This window comes from Drosophila hydei, unplaced genomic scaffold, assembly GCF_003285905.1.
Source record: "Drosophila hydei strain 15085-1641.00,03,60 unplaced genomic scaffold, DhydRS2 tig00000364-arrow-arrow-pilon, whole genome shotgun sequence".
In the NCBI taxonomy this organism is placed as follows: domain Eukaryota; kingdom Metazoa; phylum Arthropoda; class Insecta; order Diptera; family Drosophilidae; genus Drosophila; species Drosophila hydei.
The window spans coordinates 32,402-49,773 of record NW_022045718.1 but is presented as its reverse complement, the minus strand read 5'-3'; the positions used below and the strand labels follow the sequence as shown (position 1 = coordinate 49,773).

General features: G+C 45.9%; 6 protein-coding genes across 6 annotated transcripts; 1 reads left to right on the top strand and 5 right to left on the bottom strand.

The window, feature by feature from the left end:
* Window positions 1-1,363: 1,363 nt before the first annotated feature.
* LOC111593781 lies at window positions 1,364-3,785 on the bottom strand. Its single transcript, XM_023306799.2, has 2 exons — window positions 3,096-3,785; window positions 1,364-3,038 (listed from the first exon to the last, which is right to left on the bottom strand). The coding sequence occupies exons 1-2, from the start codon at window positions 3,692-3,694 to the stop codon at window positions 1,463-1,465; spliced, it is 2,175 nt and encodes a 724-aa protein (XP_023162567.2). The 5' UTR covers window positions 3,695-3,785; the 3' UTR covers window positions 1,364-1,462.
* Window positions 3,786-3,881: 96 nt separating this feature from the next.
* LOC111593782 lies at window positions 3,882-6,641 on the bottom strand. Its single transcript, XM_023306800.2, has 2 exons — window positions 6,196-6,641; window positions 3,882-6,136 (listed from the first exon to the last, which is right to left on the bottom strand). The coding sequence occupies exons 1-2, from the start codon at window positions 6,615-6,617 to the stop codon at window positions 4,555-4,557; spliced, it is 2,004 nt and encodes a 667-aa protein (XP_023162568.2). The 5' UTR covers window positions 6,618-6,641; the 3' UTR covers window positions 3,882-4,554.
* A 223-nt stretch (window positions 6,642-6,864) lies between these two features.
* LOC111593783 lies at window positions 6,865-8,921 on the bottom strand. Its single transcript, XM_023306801.2, has 2 exons — window positions 8,439-8,921; window positions 6,865-8,378 (listed from the first exon to the last, which is right to left on the bottom strand). The coding sequence occupies exons 1-2, from the start codon at window positions 8,876-8,878 to the stop codon at window positions 6,872-6,874; spliced, it is 1,947 nt and encodes a 648-aa protein (XP_023162569.2). The 5' UTR covers window positions 8,879-8,921; the 3' UTR covers window positions 6,865-6,871.
* Window positions 8,922-9,067: 146 nt separating this feature from the next.
* Window positions 9,068-11,304, top strand: LOC111593784. The gene is made up of 2 exons (XM_023306802.2): window positions 9,068-9,706; window positions 9,767-11,304. The coding sequence occupies exons 1-2, from the start codon at window positions 9,276-9,278 to the stop codon at window positions 11,262-11,264; spliced, it is 1,929 nt and encodes a 642-aa protein (XP_023162570.2). The 5' UTR covers window positions 9,068-9,275; the 3' UTR covers window positions 11,265-11,304.
* On the bottom strand, window positions 11,295-13,345 carry LOC111593785. Its single transcript, XM_023306803.2, has 2 exons — window positions 12,992-13,345; window positions 11,295-12,927 (listed from the first exon to the last, which is right to left on the bottom strand). Exons 1-2 carry the CDS (start codon window positions 13,336-13,338, stop codon window positions 11,346-11,348), a joined length of 1,929 nt encoding a protein of 642 aa, XP_023162571.2. The 5' UTR covers window positions 13,339-13,345; the 3' UTR covers window positions 11,295-11,345.
* Window positions 13,346-14,903: 1,558 nt separating this feature from the next.
* On the bottom strand, window positions 14,904-17,103 carry LOC111593767. The gene is made up of 3 exons (XM_023306786.2): window positions 16,594-17,103; window positions 16,232-16,526; window positions 14,904-16,172 (listed from the first exon to the last, which is right to left on the bottom strand). The coding sequence occupies exons 1-3, from the start codon at window positions 17,061-17,063 to the stop codon at window positions 14,919-14,921; spliced, it is 2,019 nt and encodes a 672-aa protein (XP_023162554.2). The 5' UTR covers window positions 17,064-17,103; the 3' UTR covers window positions 14,904-14,918.
* Between the last annotated feature and the right edge of the window lie 269 nt (window positions 17,104-17,372).

Genomic DNA, 17,372 nt, shown 5'->3' with positions numbered 1-17,372 from the left:
TTGCTTTTTTTCTAAAACATTTTTCAATGGCTACGTAAATAAGCAGAATTGTTCAGCCAGCAGGAACCACAAGCTTTTGTCGAAACTCTATTACAGTCATGGGTCCATATGTCTGTAAAATCAATGAAAGCCTCGATTTTGATGCTTGTGATGTTTGTGAAAATTTTTGTTTCAGATTGTGGCTCATATTTAAACATTTTCTGTTCAACAAAGCCATTTTCACAGCTTATAAAAATATACATATTTCTTTTAAAATGATTTCAATTTGTGCAGCTCTAAAAAAACACCCAATACGCCCTTGGCTGATGTGGGTTAAATTAATAATATATTAAAAATATTATCTTAAACAATTCAATTCATTTATTTAGCAATTTTCTTTAAATTTTTTTCGGGAATTTTCCTATTTTGCTTAAAACTTTTTATTTGCATTTCAATTTTAACAATTCGATCCCTTAAAGTGCCGCGCAACGCCAGTTGCCGCTTCCATCGAGAAATTGCTCGGGTGCAGCGGCTTTGGGGCGTGGCACTGGCTGGCTCGGCTTGGCTTCATTTACCATCTTAATATTCTCGTATTGTTTATCGTACTTGAAGATGAGATGGCTGGACAGTGGCGTCGCCTTTGGCCTGGGCTCATAGCTTTTATTGTGGCCCTTCAGCATTTCCGTGGAACTTTTCCTTGTTGGCTTATAGACGGAACCTTCGCTGCCTCTGTTGCCGGAATCAAAGGTCATTCGTGATCGCAATGCAGTATAGCGATAGCTTTGATACGAATCCCTTTTTTCCTGCGCTGCGGCTTGTGTTTCTTGAGCCTCCGATGCGTCCGTCGTCTTGTACTCGGAATTACTAGTTTTACTTGATTTCCTTGGAGTGTCGAAACCCCTGTGCATTTCTGTTGACTTTGTTGACATTTTATTGTCAGTCTCTAGCTTCGGCTTCTTGATTTCGAGCACTCTATCCTGGGTTTGAGTTGATCGAGTTCGCTTCAGTTCGTTCGCCTTCGCATCTGATTCATCATTGGTAACATTAACGGTCAGATTTATCTTGATCGAACTCAGCTCTTCTTGTTCTTCTTCGTCGCTGGTATTAACTGAGTTGAGCTCGAAAAAGCTTCTGTCGCACGAACGCCTTGAGTTTAAATTGTTTTTATTTTTACCACCCTTTTGTTTATGATTTTTAGAAACGAATTTTCCCTTCTTCCCCATTTTATAACTTTTTGATAAACTGCTAAGCAAATGGAGTTCCGTTCACTGCGACTAGACTACGCTCAATGAAAACTATTTCAGCCTCATGAATACAGCTTCAAAAGTCACACAAAAAGTGTTGTATAACCTCGATAACAATCAAGAAATTATCGATTAAAAAGTTCGATACATATCCAATCGTTTTAATTTACAACACAAAAATATGACATTAAATTTTTCGAAACTCAAAGTTATCAATCTCCACTGCTCTTCACGTGGAGCTAAAACGTTGATACGGTCGTTAATTTTACTACTTGCCAATCCTCCATAGGCCCACTGAGCTTGGCCTTGGGATAGCAGAAACAAAACTTCTGAGCAATCTTATCACTAACACACCTTGAGTTATTTTTATAGCTATTCAAACGACTAATATCTGGTACGTGTAAGTCCTCAATGATCTGCAGCTCGCGATTGTAGCGAATTGTTGCCTGGAATTTTCCAACATCCGGATAGGTGCGGAAGCGCAAACGATAGATGACAATCGAGCCATACATCGGCTCCTTGGCATTTTCCTCATGCAGCAGCTTCCTCTCCGCCAGGTCCATATCCTGCAGCCCCAGACGCTGGCACACGGCATTGAAGTGATGCACAAGCATCCAGCGATTAATATAGTACACGACATGCTTGCCAAGCACATACATTTCGCCACTCAGGCTCTGTTTGACAAACTTGTTGCACGTACACCAATGCTCGCCGATGCAAGCATCCTCACAGCTGCGATCCATTGGCAGCGGATGCAGCAGCGATTGGCTGCTTGGACACGCTGTCCGCGCGGGCAGCATCGCTGGAGTCTTGGCATTCAGCTGGAGAATGTGCCTCAGCGTATTATACAGATCGAAGTTGGAGCACAAGCGATCGTGGTTCAGGGCCAAAGCCTGAGCGTAATTTGGATAGGCGCTGCGGAACCAAGGCGGCAGGTAGATGTGCAGCAAGGGCAAGCGCTCCTCAAGGAAACCATCCGGCAATTCCATAAGCTCGCCAGTCCGTGCACCATGATCGCTCACTAGCACAACAATAGACTTCTCGAAGAGCTGCTGCTGCTCGAGCTTATGCATGTAATCGACGAATATTGCATCCAAGCCAGAGGCGCCAAAGTTCGAGTCATTGGTCATCGTGCCGCTCCAAAAGAAGCCAAACATCGGACGCTGCAGTTCCTGCACAAAGCGCGCCGTAAACTGAGCACAGAAGTCGTAGACATACGAGACAGCCAGCCGACGGCCAATGCAGTAGCTGTTTCCAATCTTTTCGTATGAGCTCAATGCTCGCCCAATGCCCAGCAGCAGCGGTCGCAGATCATGGTCGACCGCAACGTCTGCGAGTCCAAGCGTATTCTGCAAGAAGGCAGCATCGCCTGCATTGTCTTCAGCAATGGCTGTGGCATAGCCAGCGCGTTTGTAGTCCTTCCAGATCCACGTACAGCCAGCAGAGCCTGGTCCACAACGCTTGTCCGATTCACCCGACAAAATGGCCATCAAATTTGGTGCAATCTCGTCAGCTATCTTGTTATAGCCTTGCATCTCGAACCAGCCCACTCGAGTGACGAATGCCGCTGTCTTTGGCATTGTTCGCTGAAAGTTCATACGCGACATGCTGTGCAAGCCGAGGATTACAACGCTCGGCTGCCGTTCCAGCGGCTGGGGCTCAATCCGGCTGCTCGTATCGTTCACTTGGATCAAGGTGAACGCATCCCGCTGCAAGATCCGCGCGCTGTTAACTGCATCATGGCATTCCACAATAATGCTTTTGATATTTGGCGGCAAGGCACATTGCAGCCTGAAGTTAACTGGCGGACTAACGCTAAAGGAGGCGAATGGATTAGGATGGAAGATAAGTGCGAGAATCGGCTCGGCCTACTTGCTGTTATGCTCGGACTTTTCGTCTGTGCCCTGAGTTACTTCACGATAGTTGCAGTCGATACTGGACACGACTGGATTCAATTTCGACAAGACTTCTTGATTTACAATTAGCTTGTAGTGTTTCGCCTGCGCATCGTATTGCAGTTGAAACACGTCGCTCGCATTGGAGCAGGCTTTTGGCTGGGACGGCTTGAAGATCTCCGTTGCCTCGCGCGAAAAGGGATCGGCGAAGGGCATCTTGCATTTCTTATTATTTACAAAATAACGCACTGGCTTCGCCACGGCGTCAGCCAGCTCATTATCTGAATCGGAAAATTTAAGTTTTCCTATTCGCGGTTTGCCTGTTTCTTGCACTCGGGCAAAGCGACCTACTATTTTGTTAGTACGAATCATTTCACGCAGGTGCTTCTCCCTTGCCACTGCATCGGCCGGCGACGAGTCCGACACTGTCTCCTCTGTTACGGCTGGAAACTGCTCGAACTTGATTTCCCGTTCATTGCTCTTGTTTCTATGATTTAGCCAAATGAATACCAATAACAGTCCAAAGAAAATGAAAACATATTTGCGTACTAGTATCATCTTTTTAAGCCTTGGCATAGCCTCAAAACAAAATTTTTAAAGAGCTGTAAGCCTTAAGTATGAGAATTGCTTAAACTAATGTTGAGACAGGTTCAACACTAAACATTGTTTACCTAGCGTTCTCTGATTCTATCTACAAATTTATTTGGGCATATGCTTATGGGTAGTTCCCATCTTTTAGAACTGACAATGATAAGAGCTTGTTTGGAGTCTTGAAGAAAGCAAACAGATCTGTTTTGAGATATTGCCTCTACTTGTGGGGCTCTATTTGTGGGTGTTATTTATGTGATCTACATAACATAGATTGCAACAAGTCACTCCAGCAGCAGCTTCTTAATTTTGAACGCTTCTATTACCTTTTTACTCTAGTAGAATTCTTCTCCTTGATCTTCCATTGTTAATCAGTTGCTGAAAAATCCTTGGGATTGTCGTTCTACATCATTTGAGTGAGAGAGTAATACTGACTCCATATTTTTACGCCAATCAGACAATCTTATTATTCTATTTCTTATTCTTTATTCTTATTGTGCTTATTCATTTCCTGTTTTCAATCTCCAGGTTCAAATTGAATCGGCCCAGAAGCAGCTTCTTCTTTTTACTTTACACAACTCCTTCGCTTGCTTTGTTCTTTATCCTCCAGCATTAATCAATTGTAAAACTATCCATGGGGTTGTCTTTCTACAACATTTGACTGTCATTAATACTGACTTCACCTTTACAAACCAATCAGGCACTTCCATTCGCTCCAGTTGCCAGTAGTCGCAACGGCTCAGTCCCCACAAAACTTCATATTTCTTGGCTGAATGTCAACAGAACTCTCCTGGTTGATACATTGAAAAACAATTGTATTTATTAAATATTTAATATTCCGATTTTATTTAACAGGGAGTTCCTTGGTCGTTAACATCTATGTTAATCACCGTAAACGATTGGTTCGCCTCGAGGCAAGCGCAAAACTTCTGGGCCACGTGTCCAGAGACGCAAAACGATTGATTGCGATACGAGTTCAAGCGCGTTATGAATTCTTCCTGTACCTTAACATTTCTTTCCGCATCGGCCAAAAATGTTGCACGGAACAGGCCGCCGTTCGGTCGAGTGACGAACTTAATGCGATAAGTCTCAATTCTCTGAGGCGGCACCGCAGCAGCGCCGTCGTCATCAAAGAACTGTTTGCGCTCGGCTCTCAGCAATTTGGCAAGCTTTAAGTGAGCACATTTCGCAGCATAATCGTGGCTGGCCAGATATTTGTTAATGCGATAGACCACTGTTCGTGCCCAGTAAAGCAATAAATTGCTGATGGGCACCTGCACATACGAGTCACAGGTGCACCAGTGCTCGGGTATGGCCGCATCCTCGCAACTGCGATTCTCGGGCAACGGCTCAAGTAACGATTGGCACTTCGAGACAGATGAATTCAGTTTCAAGCCAGCCTGCCCCTGCACGAGCAGGTGTTTCAAAGTCAAATGTAAGTCCAAAGTGGAGCTCAGTCGATAACGATTCACGTCAAGCGCTTGCGCAAACTCTGGATACTGCTTCCGATACCAGGGCGGTAAGTAAATGTGCAGCATGGGCAATCGCTCCTCCAGAAAGCTGGAAGCCAAGTTCATCAACGGTCCCTGGCGTTGGCCATGATCACTGAACAAGACAACAACTGCCCTGTCGAATAAGCCGTGCTCCTTGTACCGTTCCAGGTAGCTCACGAAGTCCCTATCCACGCTTGCCGGCCCACTGAAGTCGTCATGGCTGAAGCTGTTCGACCAAAATATGCCGAAGATCGGCTTCGGCGTGTCCTGAACAAAACGCTGCACCAGCTGAAGGCAATAGTCGAAGACGTAGCGATAACTCTGTCTGCGGCCCAGACAGTAATCGTAGCCAAAAAGCTTAACCGTTTTCAATATGTGCTGGATCATATATAGAAAAGGACGTAGGTAGTAATCGACCGGTTTGCGAATGAAGCCGAACGTGAAATAGTGGAATGTGTCTATGGAGGGAGTGTCCTCGGCATAGGCCGTCAGATAGCCAGCATTTCGAAAGTGATTCCAGAGGTAGGTGAATTGATCGAAGCAGCCCGGCAAGCGAACATTGCACTGGGAACGCCACTGGTGCGACGTAAGACCCGTCAACAGAGGCATAATATTGGGTAACGTATTGTCCCCGATCTTATTATAGCCGAGCATCTCGTACCAGCCCAGCTGGCGAACAAACCGCGCTGTCAGTGGCATTGTGCGCTGGAAGTTCATCTGCGACATGGAGTCAATGCCCAACATAATCACAGAAGGATTGATACGACTGCGTGCCTCATCGACCTGCTCATTGCGACCACTCGGATACTGGACAAACGAGAAGGCATCGCGTTGCAGGACTCGGGATCTGTTACCCGCCACATAGCATTCCACGACGATGCCATTAATGTGGTGTGGTATGAACCAGTTCTGTTCAAACGGGACGGGTCCCACTTTCCTGAAAGCGAATGGGGTTTTCGTAACATTATTGCGGCGCTCCGATTAATGCAAACCCACCAGGTTATGGAATCATTCGCTCCGCGCACTATCTCATAGTAAATGCAGGCAAATGCAGTAATGTTTCGATATAGAATGCCGACTAGAGTCGCGTTGACGTGCAACAGGTATTGCCTCTTCGTCACATCATAGACAACGTTAATGATGTCCCGCTGATCCGTGCACTCCTTGAACTTGGGCGGCTTAAAAATGCCAATGACCTCGTCAGCAAAGGGATTCAGCCGCGGTATTTTGCATTTGTGATCAAAGACACAGAAATCTTTTTTGAAAATCGCAGGCCTCAAAGTTGTTCGCTCTATAGACGAGGTGCCGTCGAGCGCAGTTGGAAATTTCTCGTCACGAGTCGCCAGTATAAAGATGCAAAAGACTAGAAAAATGGCGAGTGTTAGCCTGCTATATTTGGCAACCTGACGACGTGTCATTTTTATTTTGTACAATTTCGAATTACTCTATTTGCTGAGTCTAAACTGAATGCTTGCTTTCCAAGCGAGAGTGCTCGACCGAGAAATACCCTGAGTGGCTGGTTTACTTAGTTTCCTTGCGTTCACAATGCGGCTTTGGTAGGCTTCTGCCTCCGTTAGAGACTTGTTTGCTTAATACTTTGTAACTCACAATAATGGCACTTCGCTGGAACTCGTTGCACCTTGAACCTTGAAAGCCAATTAGGTTTTGGCCATTAGGTTTGTGGCCTGCATATGCAAAGCTCTCTTGCCTGGGGCATATCAACACATTGGCTTTCGTTGGGAGCGAAATTCAAACGTCTTATCCAGCTCTCGCGCACATTCACGATATTCGCCCTCTGGCTGCACAGTACCGTTGCATAGAAAACACCTTTGGGTCGAGTTGAGAACATCAAGCGGTAAGAAAGAAACTCATTATTCGAGCCCAACTGATTTCCATCAGCGTCGAAATACGTCTGCAGCTGAGCTCTTAACAAGCGTTCGTACTTCAGTTGATAACATTTACTCAGAACGCTCGATGTGCTCAGATAATTCGCCATGCGGTAGACAACTAACTTGGCTAGCTCAATCATCTGTGGGCTGTTTGCAATTGTCACATGCAGATCACAGCTGCAGTCGTAGAGCGAAATGCCAGCATCCACGCAACTGCGATTGTCGGGCAATCTCTCAAACAACGTTTGTGCTCTTATTTGCTCCTTCTGAAACACAATGCCAGGATGCACATGAACGAGCAGATCCTTAATGGTCAAATGCAAATCAGTCGTGGAGCACAGCCGGCGACGATTCACGTCAAGCGCGTGCGCAATCTCTGGATACTGTTTCCGGTACCAGGGCGGCAAATAAATGTGCAGCATGGGCAATCGCTCCTCCAGGAAGCCGGATGCCAACTTCATCAAGGGGCCCTTCCGCTGTCCATGGAGGCTGAACAAGATGACAACTGCCTTCTTAAATAAGCCGTGCTCCCTGTACAGCTCCAGATACTTGACGAAATCCTCATCCACTCGTGCCGCTGCACTGAAGTCCTCATGGCTGAAGCTTTTCGTCCAGAAGAGTCCGAAGAGCGGCTTCTGCGTCTCGTGCATGAATCGCTGGACAACCTGCAGACAAGATTCCAAGACATAGCGAAAGCTCTGCTTCCGTCCCAGGCAGTAGTCGTCCTTCACGCGCTTCACTCCTTCCATGATTTGCCTGAAAGCTTCCAATATGGGATACAGATAGTAATCAACGGGCTTTCGCGTGAAATTAAGCGTGGGAGAATCCTCCGCGAAGGCAGTCAAATAGCCCGAGTTGTGAAAGTGATTCCAGAGATATGTGATGGCATCCAAGCAGCCCGGCTTAGCCATATCGCAAAAGGGTTGCAACCGCTGCGGTGGTCGACCAGTCAAAAAAATCATCAGATTATAAAGCGTATAATCTCCAGCGCTAGTATAGCCAAGCATCTCATACCACCCAAGCTGGCGCACAAACTGAGCTGTCAATGGCATAGTCCTCTGAAAGTTCATCTGTGACATGGAGTCAATGCCCAACATAATCACAGAAGGATTGATACGACTGCGTTCCTCATCATTCTTCTCATTCCGACCAACTGGATACTGGACAAGAGGAAATGCATCGCGTTGCAGGATTCGGGATCTGTTACCTATTTCGTGGCATTCTACGACAATGCCTGAAATGTGACGAGGTACGATCCAATCGCGACAGGCAACTGGTAAGCCCTTGTTCCTGAAATCGATGCCTCAATTACTGACATTGAACTCTAGCTTAAGATAACCTAATACCTACCAAGAGGGCGGCTCCCTTGGTCCACTGATTATCTCGTATAGGACACAGGCATAGTCGCGTACAGTTGGAAACAGCTCTAGGAATAGGGGCTTATTAAAGCGTAGCATATATTGATTGTGCTGCTTATAATAGCGAACAGTGAATAAATCGGGTTGATCCGTGCATTTCTTCAGTTTGGGGGGCTTAAAAATTGCCAGGACATCAGCGGAGAAAGGATCGATTCGTGGTATTTTGCATTGATGGTCAAACACATTAAAGGCGATAGTCGGAGCAGTGGCCCGAGACTGGCTGGACACATTAATGGAGAGATTTCGAGTATCTGTTGGCCTTCGCTCAATTGCAACAGCTTTAGTCTCATGTTCAACGTATATATAAATAGTTGTGATCAGAATGAGGGCAAGCAGAAGTTTTCTATAACTAAAAGTCGGACGATGAAACATTCTCGTAGTTTGTTTTTGTTTCCGTTTATATTTTGAACTATTTATTAACAGCCTTCTCTTAACAAACTTTATTTAAGTAATAACAAAAAGTTTTGTAAATTATATTTTATTTGCAACTAACAGCAATAATCAAGGAATTGAGTAATGTCTAAGGACGAAACTATTTTCGACTAAATTTCAGAATTGACTGAATCAAATCTCACTTATTTTTTAATATTTTCTTTCGCAAATCTTTCTGGAAATAATACTCGAGCCTAATGTCCTATCTGTATCGCTTCTTGATGAGCCCCAGGTCTGAGCTACTAACAAATTCATTCATTCATTTGCGTCCTACGTCCTACAGTTTGAACTCAGTAGGTGCTCAACACAAACACACAAACAACTCCGAACTCTCACAATGTATCGTTTGCTGATTAACGGCAAGCTGCTACTCGCCATCCTGTTAGTCCTTTTCGTCTACATATATTTTAGTTACATAACTAAACATGAACTGCAAGAAATCGTGACAACTTCTATCCAAGCAGAGGCCACAACAAGCAGAGAACCTACCCGAGTTCCTACTCAGCGCAAATTTGGCGTTTTCGATCATGAATGCAAAATACCAAGAATCGATCCTTTCTCCGCTGATGTCATGGCAATTTTTAAGCCCCCCAAACTGAAGGATTGCGTGGATCAACCCGATTTATTCACTGTTCGATATGATAAGCTGCTCAATCAATATATTCTACGCTTTAATAAGCCCCTATTCATGGAGCTATTCCCAAATGTACTTGACTATGCCTGTGTCTTTTACCAGATAGTCAGTGGACCAAGGGAGCCGCCCTCTTGGTAGGTATTAGGTTATCTTAAGCTAGAGTTCAATGTCAGTAATCGAGGCATCGATTTCAGGAACAAGGACTTACCAGTTGCCTGTCGCGATTGGATCGTACCTCGTCACATTTCAGGCATTGTCGTAGAATGCCACGAAATAGGTAACAGATCCCGAATCCTGCAACGCGATGCATTTCCTCTTGTCCAGTATCCAGTTGGTCGGAATGAGAAGAATGATGAGGAACGCAGTCGTATCAATCCTTCTGTGATTATGTTGGGCATTGACTCCATGTCACAGATGAACTTTCAGAGGACTATGCCATTGACAGCTCAGTTTGTGCGCCAGCTGGGCTGGTATGAGATGCTTGGCTATAATACAGTCAGCAATAAAGTGGTCGAGGGTATGTTAAGCCTTTTATCGGGCAAGTTCGGCCAACAGTGGCAGCCATACTGTGATGTGAGGAGGCCGGGCTGCTTGGACGCCCTCACTTACCTGTGGAATCACTTTCACAATTCGGGCTATTTGACTGCCTTCGCGGAGGATTCTCCCACGCTTAATTTCACGCGAAAGCCCGTTGATTACTATCTGTATCCCATATTGGAAGCTTTCAGGCAAATCATGGAAGGAGTGAAGCGCGTGAAGGACGACTACTGCCTGGGACGGAAGCAGAGCTTTCGCTATGTCTTGGAATCTTGTCTGCAGGTTGTCCAGCGATTCATGCACGAGACGCAGAAGCCGCTCTTCGGACTCTTCTGGACGAAAAGCTTCAGCCATGAGGACTTCAGTGCAGCGGCACGAGTGGATGAGGATTTCGTCAAGTATCTGGAGCTGTACAGGGAGCACGGCTTATTTAAGAAGGCAGTTGTCATCTTGTTCAGCCTCCATGGACAGCGGAAGGGCCCCTTGATGAAGTTGGCATCCGGCTTCCTGGAGGAGCGATTGCCCATGCTGCACATTTATTTGCCGCCCTGGTACCGGAAACAGTATCCAGAGATTGCGCACGCGCTTGACGTGAATCGTCGCCGGCTGTGCTCCACGACTGATTTGCATTTGACCATTAAGGATCTGCTCCTGCATGCACATCCCAACTTGGACTTTGAGATCGTGTGCAGGAGCTGCATGTCGTTGTTGTACGTGGTGCCAAGGAATCGCAGTTGTGCTCAGGCCTCCATTGCAGGGCAGTTTTGCGCGTGTCGTCCGTGTGCACGAGTACCGGAGAGCGAGTTGGTGCAGCTCTGGGCGAAGATAATTGTGTTTCGCATAAACCAATATTTGTACGGGAAAAACCATGTCCGGCAATGCCATCACCTGCAACTGGAACGTTTGCTGACGGTGGATCATGAAGAAATCTATAATGTGGAGGGGCAAATGGTGGAGCCAGTGGACGGTACTGAAAGGTATCAGATCAAGTTCATCACCCAGCCGAAGGCCGTTTTTCTCGGCAACATTTTCATCAGCAACAAGTATAACTTTATCGACGTGCCCCAGCAGCAAATACTACGTCTAGACGCACATGGCAGATGCCTGGATGAAAGCGTCGCCCACAACCTCTGCGTCTGTCGATCGTCGCTTTGACATATGGAATAGACTAAATTATATCTTTTACATAATAGAACTTGTTGTTTATTTTCGAGTAAGAAATAGCTCTCCCCGCTTTCAAATGCCTGCGGTCGTCGTCTTCGGAGTCTTTGTGGTCGTTCTTATCGCGTTCTTGCATATGCAATACTTTTTGGCAATCGGATCGTTAATGCACTTAGCATCGTGTCCATAGAAATTTAAGCGACTTATCTCCTGGATATTCATGTTCACGGCAGCTGTGCGATTGTTCCAACTGAATGTCACCTCGAACATGGCGGCGTTGGGTTGCGTGGCGAATTGAATTACGTAATATTGTGAGGTATCGTCAGTTAGGTTCGAGCTGAATGCGATTTTGTAGTCCAGATATGTGACGCCTACCAATGTGTAGTTGGCACAGAGGTCCGTTAGATTTCGCTCGACCAACTCATCGTTCATGTGTTGCACCACTGCCCTGGACATTTTGAGCGCATATGGCTCCGTGGTGACAGTCGCAGTGGGATGGCAGGTGCACCACTTCTCAGTGATGCCCGCCTCGGAGCAGGTTCGATTGATCGGCAGCGGGAAGAACAGCGATTGACAGCTGGGGCACGTTGCCGAATTGGGCTGAATGTCCGCATTTGTCGTGCTTTGAAGTTGCAGCAGATGCTGCAGCGTCATATATATATCAAAAGTGGAGCTCAGACGGTTGCGGTTCTTTGCCAAATTGGCCACCAGACGCCGATATCTGCGCCGGAACCACGGCGGCAGATGTATATAGAACATGGGCATACGCTCCTCTAAATAGCCAGTTGGAATCCTTCTCAACACGCCGGTGCGCATGCCGTGATCGCTCGTCAGTATGACGACTGATCGATTGAATAGCCCGTTGCTCTCGAACTGCTTGAAGTACTCAACGAATAGCTCATCCAAGGCGATGCTCTTGTCGAACTTATTGTGTGTGAAGCTGTTCGTCCAGAACAAGCCAAACATTGGCCTCGACGTACGTATGAAACGTTGAATGAATTGCTTGGCAAAGTCCCAGACGTAGGCAAAACTTAGATGGCGTCCCACGCAAGTTTTCTCATCATAGAATGGGTTCGGCTGGAACGACTTCTCCATGGCCACCATCAAAGGGCGCAAATAATAGTCGACGGGCTGCTTGGCGAATCCCGGCTTTAAGTAGTTAAACGTGCTAATGTCCATGCAGTCCTCTGCCATGGCCGTCGTATAGTTGTTGAGCTTGAAGCGCTTCCAAATAAATGGTAATTGGTCGAAGCAGCCCTGCTCCTGCACATCGCATATTGCCGCCACATCTTCGAGGGAGTAGCCCGTTAGCATGGCCAACAGATTGGGCAGGGTATTGTCGCCCACTTTATTGAGACCCTGCAGCGTGTACCAACCAGCTTGCTGAACGTATCTGAATGTTCTGTGCATGGTGCGCCGTAAATTGATGCGCGACATCGAATCGATACCAAATATAATAACACTCGGCTTGGGCTCCTCTGCCAGCTCCTCCAGATGCTCTTCACTGCTCCGTTCCTCATAATCCTGTACAAAGGCGATGCCATCCGTCTGCACTATGCGCTTCTCCTTTCCATTCACTACCGAGCATTGGACTAGCATATACTGAACCTCCGGCGGCACGATGTAGTCCTGCGGCAGGGTGCGTCTATACACCACACTGACAACACAAAGTTTAATCAAGACACAAGATCACAGCAGCAGATCGCTTCAATACAACTCACCGAAAAGTGTTGTCTGGCGACCCGCTTGAGCCACCTCTGGCAATCTTGGCGTATTTACATTCCAGCGTAGTATTCACCTTAAACCAGGACATGGCTTCTTCTTCTCTAATACGCAGACGATACGCGTTCAGCTCGAAGTCGTATTCGGCTATGACTATATCCTTATCATCGCGACATTTCGCAAACTTATTCACTGCGATGGCATCCAGCACATCCGCCGTAAAAGGATCCACATAGGGCATTTTGCAGAAAGCACTATTCACAAAATACGTCTCATTGCTCAATCGAGCCGCAGCTCGACTAACTGCAGCCAGTAGGCAGCACAGCAACAGCAACGCCTTGGCCATGGCGCGGCATAAGTGACTCTGACGAATAGCATGGATCTGTTCAAATTTAATATGCTTCCAGCTGTGCTGAATTTAATTAACTCTTGTCTTAATTTGCGTGAAAACTGCGCAAGACGTAGAAGAGTTCTCGCTGAGACTGCTCGACTGGAATATACCCTGCATCATGCGAAGAGCTGTTATTCCAAACATTCTACGATTCTCTTACACTTTTATAGCAAACAAGCCATGCACACCTACACACATGCATGCATACACACTCACATACACACGCTCGCGCTCTGCTTACTGCGCAGCTGACTGCGCTTGGACTGCGCTTGGACTGCGCTTGGACTGCGCTTGGACTGCGCTTGGACTGCGCTTGGACTGCGCTGTGAGCTATACGAAGAGAACTTAATTGTGGTATAACTCTGCTTCTAGAAGATCTTACTTAATGAAATTTTCAGAGCATGATTATGATATTCGTATGTGCTTATGCGCCCAAGCAGCAGTCTCTAGAACTTAAAATGCCTTTTTTCACTATATGTAGAGACGCGTGCAGGTATCTAGAATTCAAAATCCAAAATATGCAAAATCATTAAATACACTACAGAAACCTACACAGTAAATCTAAAAGCACCAGTAACTACGGCATTCAAGCTACGCTCAAAAAACGAAGCCAAATGATCGACTTTTATCGTTAACGAGCTGAGTTATCGATGAAAAAATGCTTGTATTGCATGCTATACAAAAATATATATTTAATATATATTATATTTAATATATATTATATTTAATATATATTATATTTAATATATATTATATTTAATATATATTATATTTAATATATATTATATTTCTCTAGCGCACAGCATTCACACAGACAGAGCTAGATCGATCAGGCCTCCTGCTACGTGTTATATATTCATAAAGCCAATATACCCTAAGTGCCCATTTGCAATGGGTTTAACAATGGCTGCTCTTTGCTTTAGAATAAAGCAAAATATGTTCAGAGTAAAGGAGAGTAGAGTAGAGTATCTATAAATCTCACTGATGGAATCTTTTATATGGACTAAAATGAATAGCTTCAATTTGTTACATGAAGCACAATTTGTAAAGTCAAGAGAAATATTTCAGTTCTTAGTTGTGCCTAGTAGTCATATATATCTACCCAATATATCGGATATTTTCTTATCGCAAAACCTCCACGACTTCGCTTTCAAGTTCAGCATATTTCACGCCTCAATTTCATATCTTTCGCAGCGGAAACAAACTTTAATAGCAAGTATCCAGTTCTGCTTAAGCTTTGATCTTGGTTCACTACGCTTTTTGGAATATATGGAGAAAGTAAAACTAAGATACAATTTTTAAAAAACTTTATTCATTCACTAAAAGTGAAGTGCAGACAGAAACAAAACATTTTACAATATTAATCCTAAAATTATGATTAAATTAAGCGGAAAGGACAAATAACACTTAAATTAATTAATATTTGATTAGAGAGCTTATGCAGTTGACCTAAGTTTATCGAGTGAGATGACATTAAGTACTAGCAATAGTTATGCAAATCAGCTAGATATTTAGGTTGGCTTATGGAATCTGGGCTAGTGCTTTAAGTCACTAAAACATATACAATACAATTTGGCTATTTTATTGTTAATGCAAGTCGAGTCTTCTTTATAGGAATTCGTACGACTTATGCTCTCGACGTTCACATCGACCGCTTCTGTAATATTATTGAACACAACTGTGGCCTCGAAATCGGCGCTATTCTGCTGCACCTTGAACTTGGTGCGGTAGACCGCCTGCTCCACCTCTGGCAAATCGTCCTTCCAGCTGATGTCTAGGCCTGTCTTAATTTGCGTATAGTGCACGTAGTGCAATGACAAGTTGCTGCATAGAGAGCTGAGATTCTTCTCTACAAAATAGACGTTCATCCGTTCGATCACGCGCATCGCAATGCGATCGGTCCAAAGGGCATCATTGAGCCTTCGATATGGCTGGCACGTGCACCAATGCTCTGCTATGCCGGCCGCGGCACAGGTTCGATTCTCGGCAATCGGATAGAACAGTGAATGGCAGGTGGGGCAATCGTAGGACCTGGGCAGAGCCGGTCCATCCGGTGTGCCGCCGAGCTCAATGATGTGCTTTAGCGTATTGTGCAAGTCGAAGTTGGAGCTGAGACGATGCTGGTTCAGCGCCAGCGCTTCAGTGTACTGCGGATACTGTTCGCGAAACCACGGCGGCAAATAGATAAACATCATGGGCAAACGCTCCTCCAAGTAACCCTCGGCCAGACTAAGCAACTTGCCAAAGCGTGCCCCATGATCTGCAAAGAATATCATTATTGTGTGCTCGAACGCGCCGTCGCTGCGGTAGCCCAGCAGGTCGCCTAGCACCTTCTGCTCCATGGCCGAGGGCATGAAGTAGTCATCGTGACTGAAGTGATTCGACCAGAACATGCCCCAAATAGGCCGCTTTGCCACATGCCGCTGCATGAACTGCTTGCAGTAGTCGTACACATAGGAGTTGGCCAAGCGACGACCATAGCAGTAGGTCATGTAGCAGCCGGGACACTTATAATTTTCCAACTTCATTTCCAGAGCGCGCAGAAATGGACGGAAATAGTAATCGGTGGGCTTCTTGTTGAAGCCCGGCTTAAGATAAGTGAACGTATTCGATGAGCTCTCATCCTCCGCATAGGCCGTCAAATAGCTGGCATTTCTAAAGTACTTCCAGATCATGGGCAGCTCGTCGAGGCAGCCGTCGTTGTCCGTATCGCAGACGTGCTCCTTGGCCGTCTCCGGCGTATAGCCACTCAGAATGGCCAGAAGATTGGGAAACGAATTGTCGGCCACCTGAAAATGATGGACTACGTTCAGCCGGCGAAGACTTACGGATCTACGATCAATACAACCTTGTTGTAGCCCCGCATTTCGTACCATCCGGGTCCCTGCAAGAATCTGTGCACCATGGGCATAGTGCGCCGTAGATTTATCCGGGAGATTGTATCGATGCCGTACATGATGACACTCGGCTTGCGCGGACTCTTCCCATTCGCTTTGGGCTTGGGCTTATTAGGCTGTATCAGTACGAAGGCGTCTCTTTGCAATTTGACGGGCGTTGCCTCGGCGGTCTCGCAGTCCACCAGCATACCGTCCACATTTGGCGGCACCACATAGCCCTGACTGAAATATTTACTCGGACTGAGGCTGAGCGAGCACAGAAGGCGGCAGTTTAGAGAGATTTAACAGAAAGTGCGTAGCTTAAGCAATTTACATGTCATAGGTTTCCACATGTTGCCCAACCTGAATCGCGCGATAGAAACAATTGAACTCCATGTCACTTGAATTGAGCAGCTGACGAGCTACCCCCTGATCGATATGCAGCACATATCTCTCAAGTTTCTCATCGAATATGGCCGAGACTAGATCACTGTCATTCGAGCATGGTATGAATGTGCGTGGCTCATAGATTTCCATAACCTCCGGCGAAAATGGATCTATGTAGGGTATCATGCACTGCGATGTATGCACATAATACTTTGGCACCACAGTCTGAGGCACAACACCTCCTGTAGGTGGTGTGGGATTGGCATTGGTATTGGCACGTTGTGTGTTTGATACGTTGCTGAGACGATCGCCAGCGCCATTTCGATCCGATATGTACTTTGTGAATACGATAACCAGGATTAAGCATAAGGCGAACCATTTGTATAAGAAGTGGCCGCTGGCAAGACGAGCACTCATGATGTGCTTTTGGACGCGAACCGAACTCAACTAACTTCGAAGCTGTTTAGCCCTATTTCGAGGAGGCGCTGTCTTCGGCTCTCATGGTGCTTTTGACATTTGACTTTATCAATGAATGAGTGATGGTAATACCCCTCCGAGCGTGCTATGCGTATTTTTTCTTCTTTTTGGCCAAAAGAAACGTGATTCTCTTCGCACCTGCGGTAGCTTCTGACAAGTGTGACAATCATTAAACAAGCCCAATTATAAATGTCGTGGGTGGCTAGAGGCACCAGCAACAACATACTCGCACAGCTGTCATTACGCTAC